Below are 27384 nucleotides of genomic sequence, written 5' to 3' on the forward strand. Positions count from 1 at the left end.
TGTTATGTCATGTTTATGACAGTGTCATGTCAGTCTTATGCACACCCCGTCAAATAAAGTGTTACCTAATTTGGACATCTGATTTTGTTGCTGATATTTCTATGTTGCTTTTCTTGTTAATTTTGTAAATCCGCAACAACGTTAAAAGAAGATATGTTTTCACACATATTTTACAAGCAACACCTTTTCCACAGGTGCGTATAACATGGGTGGTTCTCCTCAGCCCACTGTTGCCAGAATAAAGAACACAGTCTATATGAATCACACTGTGGAGAACCAAGTCGGCGCAAGAGATGACTTTCTTGGTAAGTTTAGTTTTCAGTATCTTCCAATCTACTTTAAATATTGTGACATGGGTGATCTAGACATGTTATTGTTGCTCTATGAAGTTTCAGCTAAAACTTCTGTGTATCTTATAGGGATTTTATTTGATTGATTAACCAAAAAATAGTGCTTAGTGTTCACAGGTTTTGAAATCTTTAATAAATTCAAAACTGAAAAGGGTTGCTTGCATTTGTATTCAACCCTTCTTGAGTCAATACTTTCACCTTCTAACAGGTTTTCCTCAAAGATTGGTCTATAATATAGGCTCTATATTTTCCTTCTTCCATCAATCAAGCTGCTCAGTGTCTTCTAAAAAAATACCTTTCCATGATGCTTTAAAAAATATGAAAAAAATGAAACCCATACATAATTCTCTTCAAAATTATGCACTAATGCATGTTTGTTCATCGCACTAGTAAATATTATCGACCCAGGGAGGCTGAATTACATGTTTGAGCAATTTCTAGATATTCATTTGTAATTAAAAAAAGAGAAGGATTTAAAACAGTGTACCACTTTGTACAATTTCACAATCATGCACTATTTTGAATTGGTGCGTAAAATCTCATGAAAATACACTTACATTTATTTGATGTGATCAAATAAAAAAATGCTAAAGGGGTACGAATACTTTTGCAGGGCGCTTTACTTTTTGCAATGTAAAAGAAACACGAACTTACAAAGTAACACCGTTTTACAGATATCTATATCTTCGCCATTGGGAATGACATCTTTGACGACGACCTGCAGCCCCTCACTGTAGGAACAGGAGGAGATCATTACTTCAGGATGTCAAAGATCGTCGAATTAAAGGAGACCTTTGATTTAATAATTGGTGAGTTGTCTTTGAAAAGGGAAAGCTGTATAAAACCTTTGTTTTGTTTTTTTTTCTTCAGCTGTGGTGTGTGTGTGTGCGTGTCTGCGTGTGTGTCTTCTGGTATAGTTCCCGTAATTCTTCATTTAGCGCTAATTTAGCTCAGGGGAGGTAAGTGATCTTAAATGGGGCTCTGAATGGTTCTCTAGTTTCCCAAAGTAGTCAGGAAGAGAGCTGTTTTCTTCTGATGGGGGTGGATGTGATGAAGCACCTCAGTGGACCTGAGTGAAGCCATTTCATTTAATGCAATAGGCTCTAAACTTTTTTTTAATTTTATTTCCTTTACATTTTAAATATTTATTTTTAATTTCTTTATACTGTCCGTTTGTTTACCGTTTACTCTAACCATGTATTTGAGTTTCTTGTTTGTTCTGCTTATTGCAGATGAAAGCGAAGTTGTAGGTATGTGTGGCCTGCACAGGGACTATGATACCACGGGAGATAAAGAAAGCACAAGGAAAATGTTTCCATGGTTGGCGTTTATTATTAACAAGGTGAATAATTCTACAATTTAGTTAATTAATCGTACAGCAAAATGGCATTAAAATGCTATGAAATATATTTGTTGCAGCACCATTTATTTATGGTTCTGTTAGAGTTAAGTTACATCTTTATTTCAGCAAAAAGTCATGTTGGTTTAACAGCATACGTTTTCTCCACTGTCTGTTCTGTACAACTTCAGGGACAAAAAGCAAAAACTTGCATCGGCTCACTGGTGTCGCCGGACTTTGTCCTGACCGCTGCTCATTGCTTCACCTTTGGTGATTTGCCAGAGAATATAGTAGTTGAAATTGAAGATGGACTGGGCAGCAGTGGTAAATATCGATGACTTTCCTTCTCAGTTTGACAAAACAAGCTTCTATTTTATCACCATTTAATATGCAGCTGCAGCATAAGACATTTATTATAGATTATTATAATAATCAGTCTGTATAATTAATCATGGCACGTGCTTAATCTTTATGCAGAGAAAAAAGTGAAAAATTTCACGCTGCACCCACAGTATAACATCACGGCCAAAGTCAAAGAAGGCGTGACCGAGTTTTATGACTATGACTTGGCCATTATTCGACTGAAAGAATCAGTGCAGATCTCTGACTCTGTGAGGTATTTAACATCTTTGTCTTTAAATAATGTGGCTGCAGTTGGAATTTTTTTTTTATTGATATAGCAATTTTCACATACATGCTTCAAAAACCTGAATTTCTTTCAGACCAATATGCATACCCTGCACCCAGGAGACCAGCGAGGCTCTCAACCTGGTTGGCGAGTCGACATGCAGGCAACAAGGTCTGGTGGTTTGGCTCCTGTGCTCTGCTATGTACACTTGAAATCAGGCATTAACACTTTATGATTAGATGATGATGATAACTAGTTAAATGGAGATATGCCTGCAGATGCATTTCAAGGCAACACCGCACACACCCAGCTTCCTTGTGCTACACCATGAAAATCAAAAGAAGGGACTGAGCCAATTCACAAAATAGTTTGCAAAAGGAGGGAAAACATTAAGTTGAAATATCGAACCAACATCCACCATGGGAACAAGTAGATCTTTCACACACTCACACCCGTTTCCTGCAGCCTATGGACTGATTAAGACTTTATTTATTTATCTATTTATTACTGAGGGTACCACTCCAATTTCATTATGTTCTAGAAACATAATGACAAATAAAAAAATCTTATGTCTTCATGTGGTAAGTAAAACTTATTTCACCAAGGGAGGAAGTAAGTAAAGCTGATTGGCTAAGTGCTTTTCAGAGACAAAATTATCTGATCTCTTAGACATTCTTCAAAATAGGTAACACATGAGCACATAACACCCAAGCAAGTCATACAAATATGTGTTGATCTCAAGAAATCAAGAAATGACTTCTAAAAAGCTACCACAACAAAAAGGAGCTTAGATAAATGTATTTTTTCTTACAAATTTAACAAAGTGAACAGAATTTGTCATCACTTTGCTGCAAAATAATAATAATAATAATAATAATAATAATAATAATAATAATAATAATAATAATAATAATAATAATAATAATAATAATACAAAAACAGTTTTTTATTACCGGTGTGGAGATGCACCTTTTGCTTCTTATCGGCATCCTGATTGTTTAGGCTGCATGTAGTTTCCACATCACTTTTTGATTCAAAATATCTCAACTAAAACAACAAAAGAAACTTATTTACTGACACATCATTATCACGAGCTGCAAAGCCATCATGAAAAGAAATGTGATAACTTTTAGGTGATTTTTGTCCTGGTCAGGTTGTACACTTCCAAAGTGTGGTGTCATGGAGCAAGGCGTTTTATAGATTTAGAAAATGTTTTATAGCGGAAGATTGTCAAGTTATCATTTGAGTCAAAGTGGAGGCCGCTTACGAATTATTGTGTTCTGAATTAACAGAGCAGGTCCTGTTAAAGAGTTACCGTGAGCAACTCGGTTTCCTAACAAGGAAGCACCCACTGGTAGCGGAAAAAACCGTCTTCGCCAAGCTTGGAGAAAACGTAAGTTTTATATAAATGAGACGCTTTGTTTGCCAGCGTTATGTTTCTCTGATGCTTGGATGGTATTTTGCAGAGAGATTTGTGCATCAAAAAAGCACTTGCGGCACCGGGAATCACCACAAAAGACGAAAGGGTTCCTGTGACCGATAACTTCTTGTGCACCGGCGGTCGGGTTGGGTACAGAGATCACATAGCATGCACAGGTGGGTGTGCTCTAGTCACTTTTCAACATGATTAACAATGGTGGTCCGGTTTGGTAACTCTGTCTATGGAAAATTGTCGGTACAGGGGATTCTGGCGGTGCTGTGTTCAAGAACTTCAACCAGCGGACAATCCAGGTAAAGAGCTGTGTGCAGCAAACGTGTTAAAGTTATTTATCGTCATAAACATGGAGTAAAAAGAACAGGTCAGTCAAAGTAGTAACTGAGATGACAGATTTGTTTCTTCTTCACAGATTGGAGTGGTCAGCTGGGGAACGCACCCACTGTGCAGCTCCACGGGCGGTCTGGTTGAGTCCAATGATGAGTCCAGAGATTTCCATATCAATCTGTTTAGAATGATCCCTTTTCTTTCTAAGAACCTTGGAGATGATAATCAAGACTACACACCACTGACATTTCTGAAAAACTGAACGTAACTGCACGCTATAACTGGATCATAACATAAAATGTTCACTTAAGGCATTTTAAACTCACACATTTGCTCTCTTTTCAGACTCTGACCTTTTGGTTGTACCCCACATGACAGGCATTCAGTGTTTATGTAACGTTTGAAAGTAAATCGTCAAAATGTTCCCTCTGTTAACCATGAATGAAGGATTATGTGTGCATCAGATCCGGTTTTAATGTATGTTCTGCTGTTTCAAAGATGCAGATAATCTGGAAAATAACTCTATCTCGGATTAAAGCTGTCATGGCATTTTACCTGTTGTCGTTTTGATTATAGAAAGTTGGGTTTTCTCATTCTTCACATCAAAAGGTGATTATTTTTTGGAGCTGAGATAAATCACCTGCAGGATTTGCCATAACTTTCTTCAGCTGAAAAACAAAACTAAAGTGGTTATTTTTTAAGCAAATAGTGAATGCTCAAGAGTCAGCACTCAGCTTCAGCTTTTTACTTTCATTTACCAGGCTTTAAAATACTAAATGGAAACAATCATCTGTCACTTTTTCATTTGAGTGTGTCACATGCCCCAAATGGCCAGAGGGAGACAGTTAATTTTTATCAGATGTTGCACAAATCATGACTTTCCAAGGCAAACTAACAAATAGACATCAGTTCCCACAAATGACCAACCAAATCTGAGTCCTTGCATGACCCAACAGCAGAAGAGTCAACAAGAGAAGCAGCCAAAGTAGAGCAAAGGGACATGACCCACAAACTGCCAGTGCTGACTCTGAGGATGATTCAGACAAAATTGGTACAGTTATTTCAGAAAAGTCTTATTGACTTAAGAACATGTGTTTATGTGTTTTTATGTGGTGATCAGTCAAGGTTCGTCTTTATCCATCCATCCAACCATCCATCCATTTTCTTCCGCTTATCCGGGGTCGGGTCGCGGGGGAGCAGCTTCTTAAGGGAGGCCCAGACTTCCCTCTCCCCAGCCACTTCTTCCAGCTCCTCCGGGGGAACTCCAAGGCGTTCCCAGGCCAGCCGAGAGACATTGTCCCTCCAGCGTGTCCTGGGTCTTCCTCGGGGCCTCCTCCCGGTGGGACGTGCCCGGAACACCTCACCAGGGAGGCGTCCAGGAGGCATCCTGACCAGATGCCCGAGCCACCTCAACTGGCTCCTCTCGACGTAGAGGAGCAGCGGCTCTACTCTGAGTCCCTCCCGGATGACCAAGCTTCTCATCTCTAAGGGAGAGCCCAGCCACCCTGCGGAGGAAACCCATTTCGGCCCCTTGTATCCGGGACCTCGTTGTTTCGGTCATGACCCAAAGCTCATGACCATAGATGAGGGTGGGAACGAAGATCGACCGGTAAATCAAGAGCTTCGCTTTTTGACTCAGCTCTCTCTTCACCACGACGGACCGGTACAGCGCCCGCTTCACAGCAGATGCTGCCCCAATCCGCCTGTTGATCTCCCGCTCCCTTCTTCCCTCATTCGTGAACAAGATCCCCAGATACTTAAACTCCTCCACTTGAGGCAGGATGACCCCCCTGACCCGGAGAAGGCACTCTACCCTTTTCCGGCTCAAGACCATGGCCTCGGATTTGGAGGCACTGAGCCTCATTCCAGCCGCTTCACACTTGGCCGCGAACCGCTCCAGTGAGAGCCGCAGATCACGTTCCGATGAAGCCAAAAGGACCACATCATCCGCAAAAAGCAGAGATGCGATCCTAAGGCCACCAAAACGGATCCCCTCAACACCTCGGCTGCGCCTAGAAATTCTGTCCATGAAGGTAATGAACAGAATCGGTGACAAAGGGCAGCCTTGGCGGAGTCCAACTCTCACCGGAAACGAGCCCGACTTACTGCCAGCAATGTGGACCAGACTCTGACACGTCTTCATTAGAATCTTATTAAATTAAGCAAGACCCCGATCAATTTAAAAGTCTCATCTTGGTTTCAATAAATTGTTTGAAATAATCTGGAACATTAGTTTTAGATTTTGATTTGGAAACTGATTTTGATGCATGCTGATGTAAACCTGGGATTGTTTAAATCTTGAACAATCTCACCATTAAGGCGACTTAAAATTCTAAATAAAACAAATTAAAAGAACTACAAAATGCTTTATAAACAATATAGAAAACAATGTTCATATTTTGTAACATAGTAACAACCTAATGTTTTTTTATACTGCTTTTGTTGTAGTTTGAATTTAGATTTTTATCTTTGTCAGGGCCTTTATAAACATTTTGTTCCTACAACTTGATCACTGAACAACGGAGCTTTTACTTCTATTTTCTCAATATATTCAAGTTAACAGACAGCTTATCTTTTATCCATATAGAAAGGTATTTTCTGTTATATGACAGAACTTTCTAACAAATAGTTTCTCCATTCCAAATGAGCAATTCTTAAATAATTCTGTCTTTTCCAAAATTGAAAATGAAAAAACGGAGCACTTTGAGAAATTGCTCCAGCCCTTAAAAGGTTTCATCCAAACTCTTTTATGGCTGCTCAGCTCTTGCTGATAAAGCTCTCCAGCTCGCCCTCCCACTCCCCCTCCGGGTCAGTGAGTCAAGCCCCATTTCCAGCTCCCGGTGCAGACGTACGCAATGCGGACACTCCGTTTGGCCGCGTGCCACGGCCAGATCATTTAAATTAAATTTAGTGGAGAGTTATTCTTTTGTGTAATTAGGTTTTTCTTTTTCTCTTTATGGCCGTGAGATGAAACGTTACTGAATTTGTCAGCTGTTGTATTTTTACAAACCTGACACAAACAAGGCAATTACATCAAGAATGATTTGTTGCGGTTGGAGCCATTTCATTGCTTCAAATTATTTTGTTTTGCCACATAACCACCCAGCCAGCTTTCAATAATAATTATAATAATAAAAAGTACACTTTTGCAAACCTCCGTACTAATGCATATTGGGTGCGGGCAGTATCACAGAAAATTTGGATGTTTCAATATTAATGCTGAACCCTTGCTTCTCTCTCTCTCTCTCTGTGTGTGTGTGTGTGTGTGTGTGTGTGTGTGTGCAGCAGCAGCAGAGGCATGATGTACTGCTTCCCCCTGGGAACATTTGTCTGGTTTCCCTCTAACGGCGAGAGAGGGAGGAGGTCAGTGGGATGAGAGAGGGCAGCAGAGACAGGAGAAGACAGACTGTGTGCGATGACGGACGAATGGCAGAGGCTTAATTGAATGAAAGCTTCTTCAGGTCTCGGATGCCGTAAACAGGGAGGAAATTTAAACCAGGGTCCTACGCTTATTGAATCCCTCCTGAGGGCTCGCTAACCTCTCCGTCTTCTTTTCTATCTGGATCGCAGCTGCCTCGTTCTCCGCCGTCTATTTAACCGAAGCTGAACCCTCGGCTTTCTCTGAAATCAATCTACACCTAAACTGATTAGCGGTGTTTGGATAGAGCAGCGTGCATGAGGGGGCGGTAATTTCAGGCCCAGCTAAGCCCCCCCTCCTCTCTTCACCGTCTGTGCACTGCTAGCGCACACAGCATATTCCTGATGAAGCATCCTGCTGTTTAAACTCTGGCTGATCTGTCTCACTGAGAGCCCTAAATCAACCTTATAGGCCATTTCAGAAATTGCTGCCATTAGGAACTGCATGCATACACGTTTTCCCCTCTTTTGAGCTCTAGAAAAGAAGATTGCATGCATTGCATGCATATTTTTTGCTGATCCTGTAACTTTAAAATGAAATTGCACAGATAGACAATGAAACTTTATTTGCCTGAACTCTCATGACCTGTTTTTTTATTCTTGTGGTAAATTTAAACATCAAAAAATGCAAATTTAACAACTTCTGACTTACTAGTGTGTACAAAGAGCAAAAGCATTCAAACCCATTAGACTATTTTCACATTTTGTGTCACTTTCAAACCCCCAAACCTTAATATGTTTTCTTGAGAACCAACTCAAAGTAGTGTATGATTATGAAAAAAACTTTTGCACTCTTCCCTCATTACCTTTAAGTATGATTTTGTGCAACTAATAGTTTTCAGAAGTCACCAAATTAGTAAATATATTCCACCTGTGTGTAATTCAATCTGTTCTGTGACGGTCTAAAGGGATTGTTGGAGAACATTAAGGAACAATCATCATCATGAAGACCAATGAACACAGCAGACAGGTCAGCGAGAAAGTTCTGAAATACTTTAAACAGAGTTAGATCAGAAATCAGAATATATCAGACTCTAAACATCTCTCTGGAAAAAAAGAAAGAAAATCAACACATCGCCACCAGGACAGTGAAAAATGGCAAATGACAGTGAAACATGGTGGTTGCAGCATCATTCTGCTGGGATGCTTTTCTTCAGCATGGACATTTAAGCCAATCAGAGTTAATAGGCAGATGGATGGAAGAAACACGGAACAACAAAAGAGACTGCAAATGACTTTAGCTGAATTTGGAGATTATCTTCCAGTGAAACAGCGACCCTAAGAAAACAACCTGACAAAATTGAATGGTTAGATCAAAGCATATTTAGACTGACACAGTAGATGAAAGTTTGTGGCACAGCTTGAGAATTAATGGCCAAAGTCTTTTAATCTGGACCAGCTCGTCATTTTGTGAAGAACAGGCATATTTTTCAGCTAACACACTGCTGACACACACATTAACTACCAAAATCTGGTAAAGCCCAATTTGTCTTCAATAATCAGTTAACCTCGCTTTAAAATATACAATTTTATCTAAAATTTGTAAAAGAAACTGAAAACGTAATCAGACATGGAATCAGAGAAACATAAAGATCTTCCTACAACTGGTGATAAAGTTTAGTGTCAAGTCCTTAAAAATTTACTGAAGTAAAAGCCTGTTTGACTTTAGCTTGATAAGTTATACTTTTTCTAAGTACTGATTTAACCATTTAAAAAACAAGAGTTGTAAAACTGTTAGATAGATGAATTCACCAGCTGTTCCCGTACAAGTAAAATTGACTAAAACCGTCATAAAAATCAAAATGATTCCTTAAGATTCAAAAGGATTACAGTGATGATTTTTAGGTTTGTCTTACAACTTGCCTACACTTTACTTTACTTAAAAGGTAAGTAAAATAACATCTGATCCAAAACATGTAACAATGTGTAACAACACATTTGTTCCCCCAAAACATAAAACATCTGGATTAGTAACCAAAACTCTTTTCTTAACTTAATAAAGGGATACATAAATCAGAAACATGCCTAACTCCAATTTATTTTACATTATTTCTAAAAAAAAATGTTCTTGACATAAGAAAAGTTCCCAACTGATTAAATGCAGTCCAGTTGGAAGTCATATTTTTAGTAATTTTTCAGCTTGACATCAAGCTGCTGCAGTGAAAGACGAGTTCAGTTTTACAGCAGAAGCTCCTGTAAAACTGACTGTACAGAAATGTTTCTCTTATCTTTGATTTAAATATGGCAATGACTGCTTAAAAAATGTAATCTAAGTGCACCTATTAATAATAGTTACTGATAATGGTGAGCATTATTTCTGATTAAAATACAGATTGCTTCTTCTACAGTTCAAGACAGATTTTGCTTTTGTTGCATTTGCACTCTGCTTATCGATTCAAAGAAGAGAGGGCTTCATTTGAAAAGGTGAAGTCATGTCTTCCCAACTGAGGTAATGCATCTAAATCAAACCTGGACACATATATCCAAGTATGTAAAGTGCATTTCTCAGCTTTCATCCTTACTTTTCTTTATTCAATAGAGATCTTAGATGTCAAACAAAGATCTACGCTGCTTTGCAACCAGTAAGAGCGCTGCAGCCCAGAGGAACTGGGAATAACGTTTTAAATGATCCCTGATCGAGTTAAGAGGGATCGTTTTCATGTAACACTTTTGTAATGATAATATCGAAAGCTTAAGTAATAAAGGAATGAGTGAAATCTGCCTCTTGTCAGCATTTACGATGAGAACCACTTGGGCGATTGGATGTCCTGCGATCAATGTATTCTCTTCTCTTATCATTAAGACTGCTCTTAACAGATTACAGCCCCCCTCCCAAAGATGAAGTCTTTTTCTCCTCCTCTCTCTCTCTGCTCCTCCTTCTGAAACACACACACAGCCTTTTCACTAGCTACAACAGGAGACTTGTCCCTCTTGCCCCGTTTTGTAAAATAAATCACTTTTTGCCTTTTAATTTCAACCTTTTCAGAACTTTTTTTTCCACACATTTGCGGAATTTAGATGGACTTCCTGGATTTGTTTGAACCGATTTAACGGCCTGACAGATGAACAGAAATGAAAAGGACGAAACTTCAGTTGAAGTTCTGGTAGAAAACTGAAGACAGTAAATGAAGATGGACCTGGTGATAATTGTCTTTTTTCTCCTGCTCTTTTGTGTTCATCCATCTGCAGCAGTGAGCGTCATTACAGGTAAGCTACTCTTAAAAACACAACACAAAGTCAAGAACATTTGAATTAATCTGAGGATCTGTTTTGTTTTGGCTTCTGGACTCTAAACTGGACTTTGATTCCTGAAGCAGACATATTTGAAGCGAGAGGTACACAGACAACATATTCAACATGTATCTCAGTATATGTTTGCCTCATTGTTAGAAACCAGTAAAGGAAAGATCCCACGTGTTTACTTGATGTCTCTTTTTTTGTGTGTCTGTCCAGGCCAAAGAGTGTGCAAGACAGGAAAAGGGAGACCTTGTTACAAACTGGCCTATTTCTCAGAGCTGCGCTGGAAGTTGAACTTTGAGGAGGCAGAGAGCGCTTGCAAACGAGACGGAGGCCAGCTGCTGAGCATCGAGTCTGCGTCCGAGCAGGAGGTCGTAGAGCAGCTCATCAGAGATCTTCGTCCCACGGATGGAGACTTCTGGATAGGTCTCCGGCGTAGACCGGGACATGAGGACAGCAGCTCGGACTGCTCGTCTCAGTACTACTGGCTGGACGGGAGTAAATCCTCGTTCAGGTAGGAGTGGAGGGGTCGCCAGGGGTCATTCGTGGGTTTTTTTTTTTATGAGCTCCACACAGTTACAGAATCATTTTTATCACAAACGCACTTCACTTTTGTTAAGTGCAATCGTTATTCCAGCCCAACAAAGTGTTGTCTGGTCCAACAGAGCAGCCGCCACAAACCTTACTTTAAAGAATCCTGAATCTCCATCTGTTGTCTTCTCTTTATCTGAGATCTTGTTGCAGGAATAAACGGTCCAGAAGGGAAACCATCTCTCTATCCTGGAAATCAATGTGTTTCCAGAACATAGGCCATATATGAAATTTCTAGTGGGTTCTGGGTCTTCCCCAGATTCCCCTTCCCAACATAACCAGAAAACCTCCAAATGAAGAAGATAAGATATCCGAGCTACTTAAATTGACTCTAATGTGTAGTTGCTTTACTTTGAGTTCCCAGATGACAATCTTTCTCCCCTGATTTGTAAGCCTGAGCCTGGCCACATGATTGAGGAAGCTCATTGCAGCCAGTTATGTCTTCTTCCTTCAGGCATGATCTATATGCCATGACAAAGGTCAAGATGCAGACAGTTGGTAAATCGAAAGCTTTGCCTTTTTGGCTTAATCTTTTTTCAAGTCAATACCCCAGGCACCTCATATTCCCACACCATCCTCCACAAAATGTCTCTATGGAAAAAAAGACATTTTTTGATTCACTAAACGCTTGTGGAAAGGACAATCAGACTTCTTGGCTATTCCACCAAGGTAAAGATCTGTATGAAATTCACAAAGGTCCTCCAGGAGCCTGAATAGTGCAAATCCTTTATAGTTGGAACAAACTCTCTTATGTTCTTTCTTTAAGGGTGTGAACAGCTCTCTGTGAAACTCTAAACGGGTCTATCAACTTGGACAGCTCTGTCATTTTAAAAGCTTTTAGCATTTCGGGATGAGTTTTGTTTTGTAGGAACCCAGAAGCTTCAGATCTGAATTACCCAAACTCCTTCAAGGCTTTCTATAAATTTAAATGTGCATATCCTCCATCTCCATTAGGTGAAACACAGACAGCTGAGCTACACCCACTCTGTGGCCATTGAATTAGGTACACATCAAAATCTAATTGAAATACAGCAGGAGTCATTAATCAAGATAACAACACCAGTAATGCTGCCAATAGTGAGTTCAATTTGGCAACAAAAAGAGAAACATGCCAGAGACAGGTTATAAAACTTGTTTTACTTACTCTAATGATTCTTGACTGACTCATTCTTGACCTAGATGATCAGCAGAATTTTCAAACTCAGTGTCTTGCAAAAGTAAGGAATACGTGGATTTTATGACCAAAACATTGTTGGTCTGGTTTATGAGGCAGGGTTTAGGCTGAATTATACAAACTTCATCTAATATAGAATAAATTAAAATTATTCTGGAAGACTTATAGGGAATCATCCTGAGGTAAAATAGTGTACAAGATGATTGCATAATATGGGAACAGGGAAATCAGAGGGGGGAAATCAATGTCAAAACAGATTTATTCAAAACTTTTGTTTTTCCAAGCTAAAGTTTCTATCTCAACATAAACGAGTTTCTGCTGCACAACTGATGCCCATCTTTCATAGTAGATCATAAAACTATTACGATTACCAATCATTTGGGTTATGAAGACAACTGATCAAAATTGACATTTGTAGGTTCTTGGAACCCATTTATCTCTTACATTTGTATTTATTTATCACAAGAAAATGTCCCCAAAACTACATGAAAATCTCTAGTTTTAATGTGACCAAAGGCGTAAAGGTCCGAGCTATATCAATACTTTTAAAAGACGCTAAATATGCTCCGACTGTATGTTCAGGAACTGGCACATTGATGAGCCGTCGTGCGGCTATGAGGTGTGTGTGGTGATGTACCACCAACCGTCGGCTCCAGCCGGTCACGGTGGGCTCTACATGTTCCAGTGGAACGATGACAACTGCGAAACCAAGAACAATTTTATCTGCAAATACTCAGGAGGTACAGCTGAAAACAAATTGTCTGTTGTTTCACTTTGAATATTTCTAAATTTCTGTATTTCCATATTCTTCACAGAAAAGCCAATATCATCCACTCTGTCTCCCAACTCCAGTCAGAAAGGTAAAAGTACATGACAACACACTGATATTGGACATTTATGCTACTTTAAGCAGCGCATGTATGTACAAAGCCTGAGACGTCATTATGTTGCAGATGTCTCCCTTCCATCTGCACTCCCATGGGATCCAAGTGACAACAACCAGGAAAGAAGAACAGGTCATTTAAAGTCTGCATTTACTGCCAAAAATTATACTGCTATCACAAAATATTAGTTTCTAACATCTGCTTCTGTCTTGTAGCCATGAATTTAGTTTACGTCATCATCCCCACAATCCCACTAATCCTGCTGCTTCTGACAGTGATGGGAGTTTGCTGCTTCAAAGTGCTGCTCAGACGGTGAGAGGCTAAAACTAAATTGCATAAAAAAAGACAACAGAAAATAAAAATAAAAATCAGTTATGCATATTGTGCTTGTAATTGTACAAGATAATAAACCTGTTTACGGGACTATTTTGATTTTGTTTCATTGAAAAGGCAACGTTTTGCAGACTTTAAATTTAACGCAGATTTTGAATTTAAAACCTTTTTGTTCTTGTGCAGCTCCAAATCTTACACTTTTTTGCAGCAGTTTTCAAGCTTAAACCCAAAAAGATAATCTCACCTTTCTTCAATACAGCAAGACAATATAGTTTTTCAATGTCATTTTCTGAAGAAAGGTTTTTACAATATGTTTGAGGAGATAAGTTCGATGGAGTTATCATTAGTTGTCAGCTAACGTAAACAGCAAAAACAAGCAAAATTAATTCCAGTTGGATAAAGAGAGCCTGTTAGATAGAGCTTCAAAAGTTGATTTTTACCATCCGAAAACACACCAAAATCCTAAAAAATATCTTAGGAATTTATGCAAATGCCCTATTAAATAACACTGCTCAATCAGCTGCTAAAATCAGATTGGTGCATTTCCTTAGGTTGTTATTTTTTCTATAAGTCCATGCTGAATTACAACCAACGCCAAACTGGACGATGGGACAGAAAAAGTTACCGTGTACAACCCACATTGAAAAATCATAATTGATATAAATCCAAAAACTGTGAAGATCAATTCAACAATGTTAACCTGAACAGCTCTGAAATAATTGGCATAGACAAAGCCTTATTTTCACCTCAGATATTTCAGACTGTGCAGCTTTGCTTGATGTGTTGCATTACATAGACTCTTAAAAGTTAACTGTGATCTGACTGGTGTGTACTGCAAGTAAGATATTGCCAACTGCTAACTATTCTGCAGAACCCTGATTCAAAAAGATATTTAACCAACAAGTAAATATACATCAACCCAAGTTGATGCATATCTTGGGTTGATGATTTTAATTTTAATTTGTACAATTAAAAGTACAAAACTGTACTTTTAATTGTTTTAAAAGTACAGTTTTGAATAGGCTTTATTACTTTGGGTGTTTTCCTTATCTCTGTGTGTGACACAGAAGGAGGAACGTACAGAAATCAGAAGTATGCCAAACAGAACCCAGTCCAACTACTACAGACGTCTACAACGTCATCCGCTCCCAGAAGGATGATGACCTGGTTTCTGCTCGCCCACAAACAAAGAACACCTCCTTTTTGTGCTCCTCTCCGGACACGCCGACAGGCGACTATGACAACCTTGGTGGAAGGGACACAGAAAGCGGCTTCGTAACCCTTGCCAGCACAGAGAGCGACTTCCTGAACTTTGACCTCAACGACCTCAGCCTCGGGCGTCGGGGCACCCGTGACTTCTACGACAGCAGCTTGGGTCGCTCGGCTAAGAGGGTGCTGAACGACGGCAGTCTGGGTCGCACCAAAAACAGGGAGTATTACGACAGAAGCCTGGGCCGCCGCACCACAAAGAGCGAGCATTACAGCGGCACTGTGTATGGAGATCACGGCCTATTTGACAGCAGCATCAGAGCAGGCACTGACTTGTATGACACCAGACTTAAAGCTGGAGGTCAAACGGGAAAGGTTGACCTCTACCAGACGTACGTTACCAGCGGCAGGCACGAGGTGTTTCAAACCAGTCTGGGAACATATGCAAACCGGAAGTCCTTCCACACAAACCTGGACTGCTACAGAAATGGCCTGAATCTTGACAGTGGAGGGAGGTACTTCAATGAACAGGAATGGATAAAAAGAGAGAGATACTGATTTTTCACTCGAGTCTGCTCACACCACTGTAAGAGCGACTGAACAGGGATAAAAGAATGGATAAAATTTGTGCATGTGCAAGACCTAATTGTTTTTGTTTTTTTTTTAATCTAAGGTTGAAAATAGTACTTTTGTTTCTACTCCAACCCTTACTTTGTTAGTTGTATGGATATTGAAGTTTGGTCATTTCAGTCAGACACATTTAAATAGTTAAAGCTTCGTGTATTGCCATGTATCTTGGCATATCTGATGCATAATTTTCAGGATGATGCATACTTTAAGTCCTGTCGTGTGTGTCTGATGAGATTCACTTTTGCGTAGTGATTTTGTAATTTGATGAAGATTTAAAATTCAACTTAAACCTGCATCAGAAGAGAGTTTACAGTGCTGGGGAAACTATTTGTCCCCTTTCAGGTTTGATCAATTTTTGTTTTAAATTAGACAAAGATAACCTGCGTAGCTAGAAAATAAAAAAAATGCCGTTTTATCATGGTGAGGTAATTTATAAATAGAAAAAGCAACTCAAATGAACACAGCGTTTTATGAAAAGGTAGTAACCTCCACTTGTAAACTTATGAATCAACTGTGATTTGCCACAGATATTGGCTGAAGTTAAAATTTCCCAACGCATGATTATTAAAGTAAATTTTAGAGGAAACTCAAGTAGAACCTGTTTGACAACATGAAGTAGGCTAAAAGATCGTCTATCAGTTTTAGATCTTGAAAGGGCTACTAAGCTTTTTCTAAAGCATTGGGACTCCAGCGAATCCCAGTGAAAACCATTATCCACAAATGAAGAAAATAGTACAGTGGTGAACCAAGACTACTTCAAGATTGCCTCAATGGTTCTTCCAGGTCATAAAAGAACCCACAACAGCATTTAAAGCAGAATCCTGAGACAAAAAACCCAGCAATGCTGATCAAACAGGACACAAGGCCAGTCGCAAGTTTGTCAAACATACATGATAATTTGATCCTCAAGACTTCTGGGAAAATATGAAGTGGATTAAAGAGAAAATGTGCAACTAACGTCTAGCATAAAACTGACAGTTATTTTATCAAAATGACATTTGGTGACACCCAAACATGGTGTTGCTGTGTGATATTTTGTGGTTATTTTTTCTACTTTAGGACCGAAAGGGGCAAAATTCCTCCCCAGGAATTTAGGTCATTATTTAAAAACTGCATTTTGTATTTAATCTTGTCATCTTTTTTCTGAAATTAAATTTCATTCTATTAAGAAAAACAGGTAAGAGTCAGAAATGGTTAAAAGAGAAGACATAAGAGGGGAAATAGTTTTTCACAGAACCGATTTGGGCTTTAATTTATGAAAGCCTAAATCGTCAAATAATTATCATCTGAAATGCGAAAGTAGTTGCCCAATGCAATCAGCAGCCAGATGTGAGTGGATCTTCACCAGTACAGTCAGCGCATCTGCATAACACAACATGAGGGTTGTTTGAGTTTTATTAGCATCAATTCTGTTAAAATCTTTTATTCTGTGCTGCCTTAGAGATGAGATTACAAGTGCTGCAGAATGGGATGCATAAAACAGCAATCCTAATATGTATAAGCTTTGTATGTTCCTTGCAACCTCAGCTGACCTCTTTTAGTTCATTGGTCATTTGGGGTTTAGAGATTAAAAAGTCTGAGTGTGGATCTCGTGACGCTGTAATCCATCTCTCCTCTCACTTTGAGATTAGCTGCTCCTGTGCTGCATAATCTCATCTCACTAATATGAATATATGTCAGTTCTTGCTGGTAGAGAGTTTCTAAAAGAAACCAATGCATGGAAAAAGTAAAACAACTTATTTGGACCCCTTTTCAAGTCTATTTTCAGTTTGGTAATGATATGATGGAATGCTAACCTGATGAAGACTTAATCATATCTCAGGGCCTGTCTATCTGATCCATTCACATCAAGAGGGACAGCTCACCAATTAATACAAAAAGTGGCAAAAACAAAAAAAATGCAACTTTCAGAGGCAGCTGACGCTATTTGAAGAAGAAAAACAACTAGATTTGATCAAGTTCAGGATCTTTAAAAGAGAAACTTTAAAAAAAGATGTGCAACAGTCTGTTTGCATGAACTTGTCATGCAGACCTTGCATTGTCACACAGATATTGATGTCATGAATAATGTTCACAGTGCCTGAAAAACGATTTTTTTTAAACCAGACGCATTTCAGAATAAACTCTAAACTGTTTATTATGTTTTTGGATCCTGCCTTAAATTGTACAACTTCACAAAACTGTTGTGTGATTTATCATTATCCTTTGCCTACAGAGTCAGTTCAAACGTGGATCCTGCTCTGAATTCAGACGAAGTGGCTCCAGCCTCGCCATACATAACAGCATGAAATCGAAGAGAATGAAAGAATGCGTTTTCACTATTATTTAGAATGTGTAATCCTTTGACAACTCTCCTGCAAGTGAGATGAGTTTGTATGATTGCTAGATGAAAACATCTTTAAATAAAATGATCAGAAATGAACCACTCAGGTCATCAAGTGTTTTTTAGTGTGAGAAAAAGGAGAAAGCAGAGTTGCACACACAGTCAATCATGACTTTATTCACATTATTCACAAGTTAAATTAACACAGTTTTCCTACACATTTGTCGTTTCCAAATTTCATACTTCTCCAGATTCGTTTGGTCAATATTTTTGGCAGAAAGTTTTGAAATACAAAAACCAAACTTTACCATGGATTTATAGAAGAAATATTTGCAGTGATCACTCTTCAAAGATGGAACCTGCAAAACCCAAACACTGGTAGGAGAAGACTGTAGGAACCCTATCAACAACACACCCTCACTCATTTACCGTTTCCACACAGGCAGACGTTACATAACTCGGATCAAATGTTCTCTTCATTTCAGGCCACATTTTCAAGTAGAGCATAAACAGAAAACAGTTGGATTTGTTGTGCCGTGGCCTCTTAAGGTTGATTTAGTGTAAAATCCTGTTTCTGCTTACGCCTTTAAGACATGAATGTACAAACAAACACAAAAAAGTAAAAAAAAAAAAAAAACAAGCTTTGCTGATGATTGGCAATCACATCTCCATTCAGAACATCTTCTGACAATCGCTCCAGCCCAAAGTAGACGTGACGTCTTTAAAGGGTCCGCTAATTCACACTTTTTTTTTTTTTTTTTACACAAACCACACCACATGCACACTGACACACAAACACCGGCTGCGTGGCTCGGATGCAACAGACTCCTAATTTATTTTTTTTTTTTTCAATAATCTTGGATGGGGTAGGGAGAAGGATCAGGTCCAAAAGTCAGCCGTGGGCCCGCTTACGAGGCTGCTTTTGTCGCCGTGCTTTCAAGATCATGTACCGTCTGTAGGTGGTGTGATGGTCTGATATGAATGGGATGTAGAAAGCTCTGAAGAGAGGAGAGGATCTGAAAAAAACAACAACAACTTATTAAAACATGCATCCGTCTTTTAACTTCTGTGAACATAGAAATAAAAGCATGTTTATTTTAAATATCAAGTGTAGAACAACTGGAAATTGTCAGAAAGTCCGTAGTAATCTGTCAAAGTACCTTGAAGCTTGAAGGAAAGGCTTATAAGCAACGACCGACCACTCTTCTTTACTGGTTGAGTAGCGAGGCTCGAGTGGAGTTTCCTCATCCGTCTCCAAGTCCACGAGATAGTGGCACTGTTTTATATCTACCTGCACAAAAAGGAAATTTCACAGGTCAGTGAAGTTATTACCTACACAATGCCAAACATCATTATGTCTAATGGGCTCACATATCTGGAAGGCTCCTCCAGGTTCTGGTCGTTCATATTGGCTGGAATGATCTGCGTGGCCTGAGGCCCAGAGGCGTACGGCTGGGGAAGCTGGCCCTTAAACGCAGACTGGATGAAGTGGAGCTGCCAGCTACAGAAAAAGATGAGACTCTTAGCAGAAAAGATAAGAAATCATCCACTCTAATTATTAAAACAGATACAGAAATAAAAGTATTTTTTATGTAAAACCCCTTCCAAAACTGTTCTGGTAATTGGATAATAATGAGAGGAGATAATTATGATTTGGCAGCAAAAACTGCAGAAGAAGTAGCTTAGGCAATTAAATACCTACACACACACACATACACACAGAGCTTAAGGAAAAGGATAAATCAAGACAACAGTATTTTATTTGAAACTAACGTCACATCTGTCTCATCAAAATTCCAGATTTAATACACTCTTAGTACGTTTTAAACCTATAAATCTAAAAGTTCACCATGGAATTACGCGGGACACTTCTGCAGAGCTTAAAGAGAGCAAAGAGAAATGGATGGGCAACTAGAGGATGGACAAACCGAAGGAAGGATGGATGACTGACAAATGGAATGGATGGAGAAACAAGTAGCAGATGGATGAATGAATGGCAGGATAGATGGATGAATGAACAAAAGTTTAAATGGATGTAGAGATGGATGAGTGGAACTTGTTGGCATTGAGACGAGGAATAAAATATAGAAATTGCTGTATTTTTTCCATACTGTATTATTGTTAGAATTTTATTTATGTGTTTTTAAAGACTGTGACATTCCTGTGACATTATCAATCTTTTGGTAAATCTGATGCAACCACACTTGATGGTTTATTACTTATATCATGCATTTCTGTTATCAAACAGGATGTTTTAAGACTTTCTCACAATCACACCCAGAAATGCAAAAAAATCTGTTACTAATGAGCACTAACTTGTGAGGCAGAAGGAAGCTGCTTGGGAAGCGGTACCACTCTTTCCCGACACACACACTGACTGGTCGGCCGTCGGGGACGGAGTGCAGCGTGGGATCCTTGGCGATGCGGTGAAATTCTGGATACAGGTCCAGAGGAGCATGGTACCCTGTAAACACGACATAAAACTAAATCTGACCTTACTTTGAGCTGACAGGCCTGCTACCAAGACTCTTGTTTGCGCACAAACCTCTGAAGAGAGCGACAGAGCGAGACAGTGACAGCACTGTGAAGGCAACGACAGTGGTTAAAGCCAGCCAGTTAGAGGAAACGGTGTAGTGCTCCAGTCGGTATCGCTGGAACAGGAAGTGGTAGCATTTCTGTGGGAAAAGAAACTAAGATACTTTATCTGCTTCAACAGTGTCAAAAAATGAAGCCGTACACTTGGGGAAAAAAGCAAATGATACCTGTAAAGACGAGAGCGCTACTGCCCCACTGAGGCAGATGAGAGGGTAGATGGGAAAGAGGAAGCGCTCTTCCTTGTGAGGTCTAGTGAAGAAAACCAACATCCACAGATACATGGGAGAAAGAGTGAGCCAGTATGGGCGGCCCAGGTTCTGAACTGCAAAACAAAAACAAAAAAGCAACATGTTAAATCACAATCTGATCTGATTATTAGTATAAACACTTTAACCATGTGTAATGTTTAACTATACCTGAACTAAGGGGAACTAATGTGCAGAAGAGCACCAGTGGATGGGTATGTTTCTTAAGTGAGATCTTGTCGCAAAAAAGTCACAAATGGAAACCTGAGTGCTTTGATCACCGTTAAAGTAAAAATTAAACAGAAAAGAAGCGAGTCAGGCCTCACCATTGAACCTGTGCAGCAGCGTCTCCATGAGAGCGGTGAGCGGCAGGGAAAACAACGCCAAAACAAACACCAGGTTGAAGTTCAGGACTCCATTCAGAAAGTAAAAATGCCACGGCTCTGTACCTGAGAACACAGAGTGACACAAACAGAGTCAAATTATCACGTAACTGTGAGTCACTCTAAATGTTACTCACAACTACCCATCAGATCGAAAACCTATTTCAAGGCATCTATCATGAAGATATGCAACTACATTAAATGTGGATACAACATGTAATATGTCACATACATAATCTGATAATACACTTGAACTAATGTTTGCTCTGTTCAGTATTTCATCTTTTTCTATAATTAAAAAACAGAGCAGTAGAATCTTTGTTATTATTATTTGTTGTATTATATAATAATTTATTTTAATCTGAATAATTAGATGCAAAATTTGACAGTTAGCTATCTGAATTCATTAGATGTTAAAAATAATAAACATGTAAAAATTTACGATTTGTTCCTGTGCAGTAGGACGATCAAGAACATTTCTGAGGTTAAGTTGCTATGTAGTTGGGGGCACAAAGACAGTTTAGTTTATTCTGCAGCCTAAGTATTTTAAATTAGGTAATGATTCCACTTTATAGTCCAGAACAAAGTGGAAAAATACCAGGGAAAAAAAATAATTAGATCAGATTTGACATTTTTATAAACACAAATCTTGTCATTAATGTCCACCTCTAATTTTTAAATTGTGTGTCAAATAAATTAGACATGTACAAATAATTATTATTTGACTTAAATTCACTATTTTTATTTCAAATTGAAACATAATAAAAATGATTCATGCCTCATTTATTTCTTGGCAAGCTAAAGTATGAAGGTTTTTTTTTTTCTTCACTAAACTTTTCTAAAGCAGCCATTAAAAATATTATAACATTAAATCCTTGCACTAAACAATGAGCCATGTTCCTCACAAACAAAATTATCTGATTGTCTAAAGCATTCTATTGAAATATTAAATTATAATGTTCCCCTCAGTTGTTTATTTTTCTGACATAATTTTTAAAGGAATGTGACGAAGAAAATGAGACATGGCTGTGATGTACTTGTGCAAATTACCATAAAGATCAGGCCCATGTTCTGTAAAGACATTGTAAAGCAGGATATTGAGTGGAGCAATCACCAGTTTGCCATAAAAGAAGGAGTCCACTGCCACCAGAGGGACCTTGAAAATGTGAGCAAGATGGAGACAAAAAATAAATAACACAGTTCTTCATTCATGAACACAGAAAACATGAAAAAGTGCATGCTGGGTAATTTTCTGTATAACTGAAAAACAAAATGTAATCTCTCTCTAGTTTGACTCAAAAACAAGATGGAGATTTTTCTAAAAGTTTACTTATTTCACAACATATTACAGTGAATAGTCTCACCAGCAGCAGAAGCAAAGCAAGAGCGCACCAGATCAGGAAACTCTTCCACTCTCTCTTTATCACCAGCAGGTCGAACGCGATCGGAAACCTGCACAGATGATAATTAACACACCGCCATTCAGATATTCTGAATTTTACTTTTAAAAAGGGAGCGTTACTATTTACCATCTTACCCAATCAAGGCAGAAAATGGCCAGCCAACGATTCCACCGGCGGCCACGCCCATAACAGCCAGTGGTATCGAGTCCTGAAACCAGCCCGTCATGGCAATCAGAGTCGTGTACATGCAGAAAGAGGAAGGCAGAAAAGCTGAGGAAAAAGAGGAAAAAAAATAAAAACGATGAATGGTTAGGAATGAAAAGCTGACGAAAACCTGACAAAGATTCAGACCACATTCTAAGAATACTAACTGGAGGCTTGTTCTTGTTAAAAAGAGAGTCATAGTACGCTAGCTACGGTTAATGAACCGATACAATCCACTGTCACCGCATCCTCATCCAGAAAGAGGGATTGCTGCTGCATCAGGGATTTGATGCCATCGGCTGAGTTTCCTTACACTTTGCAAATTGGTGTAATAAATTCAACTTGACTGGATGGTTCTCTAACTAGGATAAAATTGGAATGCATGTAACTGACTCTGAATCTGTCTACATGATTGTATTAGTCTGACTATAAATATCTGCATTTAAATTGGTCTTCTAAAGTGCCTCTTGTTCCATATTGACGCTGTGTAGATAAAATAATTCAAACTGAATTAATGTCATCTAAATGATGTACAAGGATGTACATCATCAAGGATGTACAAGCAAATTGAGGGAGCATGGAGCGAGCAAGTCGTCTTGAACTTGTGCAACTACAAGTCTTAAAGACAGAGTGAGTGCTCTGGAAAACCACCTTAAAATTTTTTAAATATATATATATATATTTTTTTTTTTGAAATTTTCAGAATTTCAGCCAAACATATCAGGAAACATTCAGGACATGTTTCTGTATTCCCAAAAATACTTAAAAAAGTAAACAAAGCCTGAAATCTAAGGAATGCTGGCTACACAGAAGCTGTTTTTTGGGTTGGAAATTTTTCTGTTTCAAATTGTAAGCAGACGGATATAAGGAGAAATTATGTAATTATTAATAATACCATAACTTGCATAATTGTACACTGTGACAGTCACACCTACTCCGACATGTTCAGTAAAAAACTAAATACCCACTGCCCAGTTAATTTATTAAGTCAGACAGAACATGTATTCCTTTAGCTTTTAATTTCTATAATAGGTAGTTTATTAAGCTGCTACAATTATACATAAAACAATAAAAACTGATAAGCTAGGAATTAATCTGACCAACCTGCCGAGGAGCAGAACATTCCCGTGCTCAGGACAAGAAATGCCAACATCAGCCTCCCCACATGCAAACCAAACTTCTTACAAACTGCCCTGCATCACAGCAAACAAACAAATCAAACACTTTACTTCAACTCCATACAACTTACAAAACGCATTCAAGCACTGCCTGGCCAAAAACGAAAACAAATCTCACGATACTGAAAGGGATCTGACTGTTCCTTCAGTTTACCAGAAATCAATCTCAGCAGAAACCTTCAGTGGGGACCTCATGCTAAAAGAAAGCATCGCTTTAGAGAATAAGACGCTTTGCAGAGGATCAGTTCAAACATGGCGACATGGTAAGTTGTTTTTGTTGTTTTTTAACCAGGCAGTGGAAAACTTAATATAATTTCAAAGTGCTGTATTACCATCTTGTATTTAGGGGAACAAACTCACTTGTAAAAATAGAGTTCACAGACACAGCAGCAGAATGCTAACACACACCGCACAAAGTAGAAGACCAACACCTGAAACACAACATAACACAAGTTTTTAAATCAAAGGGCATGTTTTGGCATCATGATTTGCAACAGTGTGTATTTTTACATAAATAATTCCTACCTTTAAAAAGACAGAGTTCTTAAAGACATTGTTCTAATAGTAAGGCTGAGGTTCATGTGAACATAGGCCATTTATTATGGAAGAAACTCTTGATGACTCTCAGCAAAACATAAAAAAAATTTAAACAGCTACATCAAAAACTGAGATCACAGCTTGTGATACCAACCTTGTTAGTCTGTAGAACATGGGCATGCAAACAAGCAGGGAGCGCATGCAGCCATAAGTAAGCGTAGGATCTGATGGCATACAGTGGGGAATATTCCCATGTTTGCATTCCTGTCCCATACAAGAGAAAGTGCATCTGTGGAAACACAACGTGACAAAAACCAACTGAAACGATGCAAAATGTGGAAGACGGGTTTCAAGGCAACTTTGCTAATTTTTTGCATTATTAACGACTTCATTTTCTATCGGAAAGTGGAACTTACAGGCTCCCAGTAGTTAAACGTCTCATCGCAGTCTGAGATGTTGCTGAGCAAAGCAGCACAAAAGCGTGCAGAGAGGAGACATTTAAATGCAGTCGACCCCTCTGGAGCCCACACCTGCCCTCCACGACTTATCGGCCTGTTGGAAAAAAAAGAGAAAACATCCTCGTTTAAAACTTGTTTACAGTCAACATGCATAAGACTCAAAAGATGCACTGAAGATATTCAAAAGGTTATTAAATATTAACAACTTATTTAAAAAATATATAAATTTTCAAATGTAATTGCGCTCCACGTGGGCACTATGCTCATTACAGTGTTTTACTAATTAATATTAACTATGGATTTACCTTTATTTTAAAAAAAAATAATCAGAACAAAATAAAAACTGTATTGTCAAAAAACTTAAAAAAATTATATATATATATATATATATATATATATATATATATATATATATAATATATAAATATATAAAAACAAAGTACATCTCAGAAACAATTACTAATGAAGAGCCTGAAAGACTGTAAATATATTACAGTGTCTCAGCAGCATACCTCTATATTTTTAAAAATAAATATACATCATGCAGGTGCATCCAGGCAACAATACACTTTTTCCTCCCTCCTTTAGTTTGAGTGCTTATCCTATTTTTTTATTGTTTTTTTTTTCTTCTTTTTTTTTCCTAAGGTATATCAATGTCAGAATACCAATGATGAAAGAGTTATACTTAATTCTTCAACAGCAATAATGGTTTCATTTTGTTTTAAAAAGCAAATGATTACCTCACAAGCAGTAGTATTTTTCTTCTAGACTACAAAGTGAAAATATGGTCCTTGACCATGCCCATTCAGAGTCAGCACATACCTTAGCAAATATATATTTTAATATAACTGGCTTACTGTGCCTAAAAAGAGTAATTTATTCGGGAATCCTGCATGTCCTGATAATATTTTCATTTGTAAAAGGCGTCTTCTAAAGACTAAACAATACCTGAGCTTTCCCAGTATTACAGTGGGAACATTTATCCTTCCAACTCATCCTTTATGAGTTGGAAGGATATGATCGGTGTTGTAAGTCTTCTTTGTTTCACATCTTTCATTAGATCGGATTAGATAGACGGCTCAGATCCAGCCCAGCGCTGATCCAATACTGCTTTGTTATTAAGACACGTCATCCCATAAACCTGTCAACATTTTATCTAGATGGCTTCAGTGAGGTAGCAAAAACAACAATCGCTGGCATGACGGTGGCGCTGGAACTGACACCGAAAAGCTGTTGTCTTTATAAAAATGCGCCGTAGCATCTGGGGAGAATGAATGAATCTGATAAGGTAAACCCCCTTTTTGAACCGCAACAGCTACAGATCTACAATGCGGAACTGCGCTACAATTAACAGTCTGTTAGGGGTTTATTACCGTGAGCAGACAGTCTTATTAATTATCCAGTGGACGTAGGCAAATATTTTTTTATCGCTTTGTTATTGTCAGAACTTGCTATGAAGTAGCTAGCTGGCAAAGCTAGCTGTCAGTCACTCCATGGAGCTCACAACACCGTAGACTCAAACCTCTCTTCTTCGGGCTCGTACTCACTCTTGCCGGGTCTCTGTTATTTTGCTTTCATCGGTGGCTTTCTCTTCTTTCGTCGGCCGGGCTTCGGCTGGGACGTTCACGTTGTTTGCATCCTGTCTGCTGCCTCGTCTGGCTCGCTGCCGAAGCGCCTTGGCCGCCATGTTTCACCAACGCTGCTCTGCCGAGTCGCGCTTCGGTCATTTTCGTCCCTTTCCGGTTATTGAGCCCAACCTCGGTTCTTCTTCTCATAGACGTCGTGTAGCGCATCAATATTAATAATTATTGTATGAAGCAAGAATACATCGTTTGCTTTCTTTACATAACTTAGAAAATTAAAGTAAAATAATTATTTAAAAGTTTGATGTCTACAGAGAATCTAAAAATGGGGCTTTATGTACAATTTGTACATAAAGAGAAAGAACATATTAAAAGCAAAACAAAAATGCATCTACATAATAAGGAAATATGAGCAACAAAGTTTATTTTTCTTAATAGTGAATAAAAAGCACATACTTTTGTGAGTGACGGGTTAAAAGCAGAGAAGAAAAGCTTGGACTACGTCATTGGACAGGGTGAAAAGTGGTCATTAGTCAAATTGATTCACTGTAGACTGCAGAAACAAAGTAGTTCCAGAAGGTGGCAGTAGTGCAACAATTAGAAACTTAAGTTTGTATTTGTAAATAATTAGTTCTGTGACATATACGTGTGTTTAAGAAATGCTTTGATTTTCCGTGTTTTGTAAAGGTGAAATGCTCTTTTTCTCACAGTCCTTGATTCATCCATTCATAACTTTACTGGACTGAAAATAAACAGATGATGACAAAGTGCAGGAGGGAAATTTAATAGGATTTGCTTCTTTATATTCCTATATAAACATGTTATTGACAGATTTTTTTTTATTCTTATACTCGTTAATATTATTAATTGATATTTTCCTTAATATCAATGACAAAAATGATAATGATTCTGATTATGAAA

General features: G+C 38.4%; 3 protein-coding genes across 6 annotated transcripts in view; 2 read left to right on the forward strand and 1 right to left on the reverse strand.

Annotated features, from left to right (window-relative positions):
* Positions 1-4633, forward strand: part of LOC106956137 (complement factor B-like) — a 15018-nt gene extending 10385 nt beyond the window's left edge. Inside the window, exons 9-18 of the mRNA XM_015046752.1 lie at positions 195-305; positions 1025-1159; positions 1583-1692; positions 1881-2013; positions 2167-2305; positions 2412-2488; positions 3610-3710; positions 3784-3913; positions 3999-4048; positions 4165-4633. Coding sequence (XP_014902238.1) covers positions 195-305; positions 1025-1159; positions 1583-1692; positions 1881-2013; positions 2167-2305; positions 2412-2488; positions 3610-3710; positions 3784-3913; positions 3999-4048; positions 4165-4341 — 1163 coding nt within the window. The 3' untranslated portion in view covers positions 4342-4633. The remainder of the gene's footprint in view (positions 1-194; positions 306-1024; positions 1160-1582; positions 1693-1880; positions 2014-2166; positions 2306-2411; positions 2489-3609; positions 3711-3783; positions 3914-3998; positions 4049-4164) is intronic.
* A 4590-nt stretch (positions 4634-9223) lies between these two features.
* On the forward strand, positions 9224-17855 carry layna (layilin a). Of its 4 annotated transcripts, XM_015046792.1 has the most exons (9): positions 9224-10703; positions 10811-10831; positions 10950-11247; positions 13081-13238; positions 13314-13358; positions 13452-13514; positions 13598-13694; positions 14783-15510; positions 17770-17855. In XM_015046792.1, exons 1-8 carry the CDS (start codon positions 10622-10624, stop codon positions 15480-15482), a joined length of 1464 nt encoding a protein of 487 aa, XP_014902278.1. In that variant the 5' UTR covers positions 9224-10621; the 3' UTR covers positions 15483-15510; positions 17770-17855. The 4 variants fall into 4 exon arrangements, with proteins under 4 accessions (XP_014902278.1, XP_014902277.1, XP_014902279.1 ...); XM_015046791.1 differs by lacking the exon at positions 17770-17855 and having other exon boundaries at positions 14783-17437; XM_015046793.1 differs by lacking the exon at positions 17770-17855 and having other exon boundaries at positions 10814-10831; positions 14783-17437.
* A 785-nt stretch (positions 17856-18640) lies between these two features.
* Positions 18641-26622, reverse strand: alg9 (ALG9 alpha-1,2-mannosyltransferase). The gene is made up of 15 exons (XM_015046755.1): positions 26428-26622; positions 24839-24974; positions 24577-24711; positions 24246-24316; positions 23812-23900; positions 22638-22773; positions 22465-22552; positions 22151-22256; positions 21044-21166; positions 20640-20794; positions 20423-20552; positions 20194-20341; positions 19249-19378; positions 19038-19168; positions 18641-18893 (listed from the first exon to the last, which is right to left on the reverse strand). The coding sequence occupies exons 1-15, from the start codon at positions 26565-26567 to the stop codon at positions 18770-18772; spliced, it is 1842 nt and encodes a 613-aa protein (XP_014902241.1). The 5' UTR covers positions 26568-26622; the 3' UTR covers positions 18641-18769.
* Between the last annotated feature and the right edge of the window lie 762 nt (positions 26623-27384).

Source organism: Poecilia latipinna, unplaced genomic scaffold (assembly GCF_001443285.1).
Source record: "Poecilia latipinna isolate Pla-1442-1.1 unplaced genomic scaffold, P_latipinna-1.0 Scaffold792, whole genome shotgun sequence".
In the NCBI taxonomy this organism is placed as follows: domain Eukaryota; kingdom Metazoa; phylum Chordata; class Actinopteri; order Cyprinodontiformes; family Poeciliidae; genus Poecilia; species Poecilia latipinna.

Excerpts from the sequence above, each read along its gene's own strand:
- layna (XM_015046792.1), top strand. The coding sequence starts at position 10,622 with ATGAAGATGGACCTGGTGATAATTGTCTTTTTTCTCCTGCTCTTTTGT. Across the intron at positions 11,248-13,080 it reads GGGAGTAAATCCTCGTTCAG|GAACTGGCACATTGATGAGC; the intron begins GTAGGAGTGGAG and ends CTGTATGTTCAG. Across the intron at positions 13,239-13,313 it reads TATCTGCAAATACTCAGGAG|AAAAGCCAATATCATCCACT; the intron begins GTACAGCTGAAA and ends TATTCTTCACAG.
- alg9 (XM_015046755.1), bottom strand. The coding sequence starts at position 26,567 with ATGGCGGCCAAGGCGCTTCGGCAGCGAGCCAGACGAGGCAGCAGACAG. Across the intron at positions 22,553-22,637 it reads CCATTTTCTGCCTTGATTGG|GTTTCCGATCGCGTTCGACC; the intron begins GTAAGATGGTAA and ends TCATCTGTGCAG. Across the intron at positions 19,379-20,193 it reads AGCTTCCTTCTGCCTCACAA|CTGGCAGCTCCACTTCATCC; the intron begins GTTAGTGCTCAT and ends CTTTTTCTGTAG.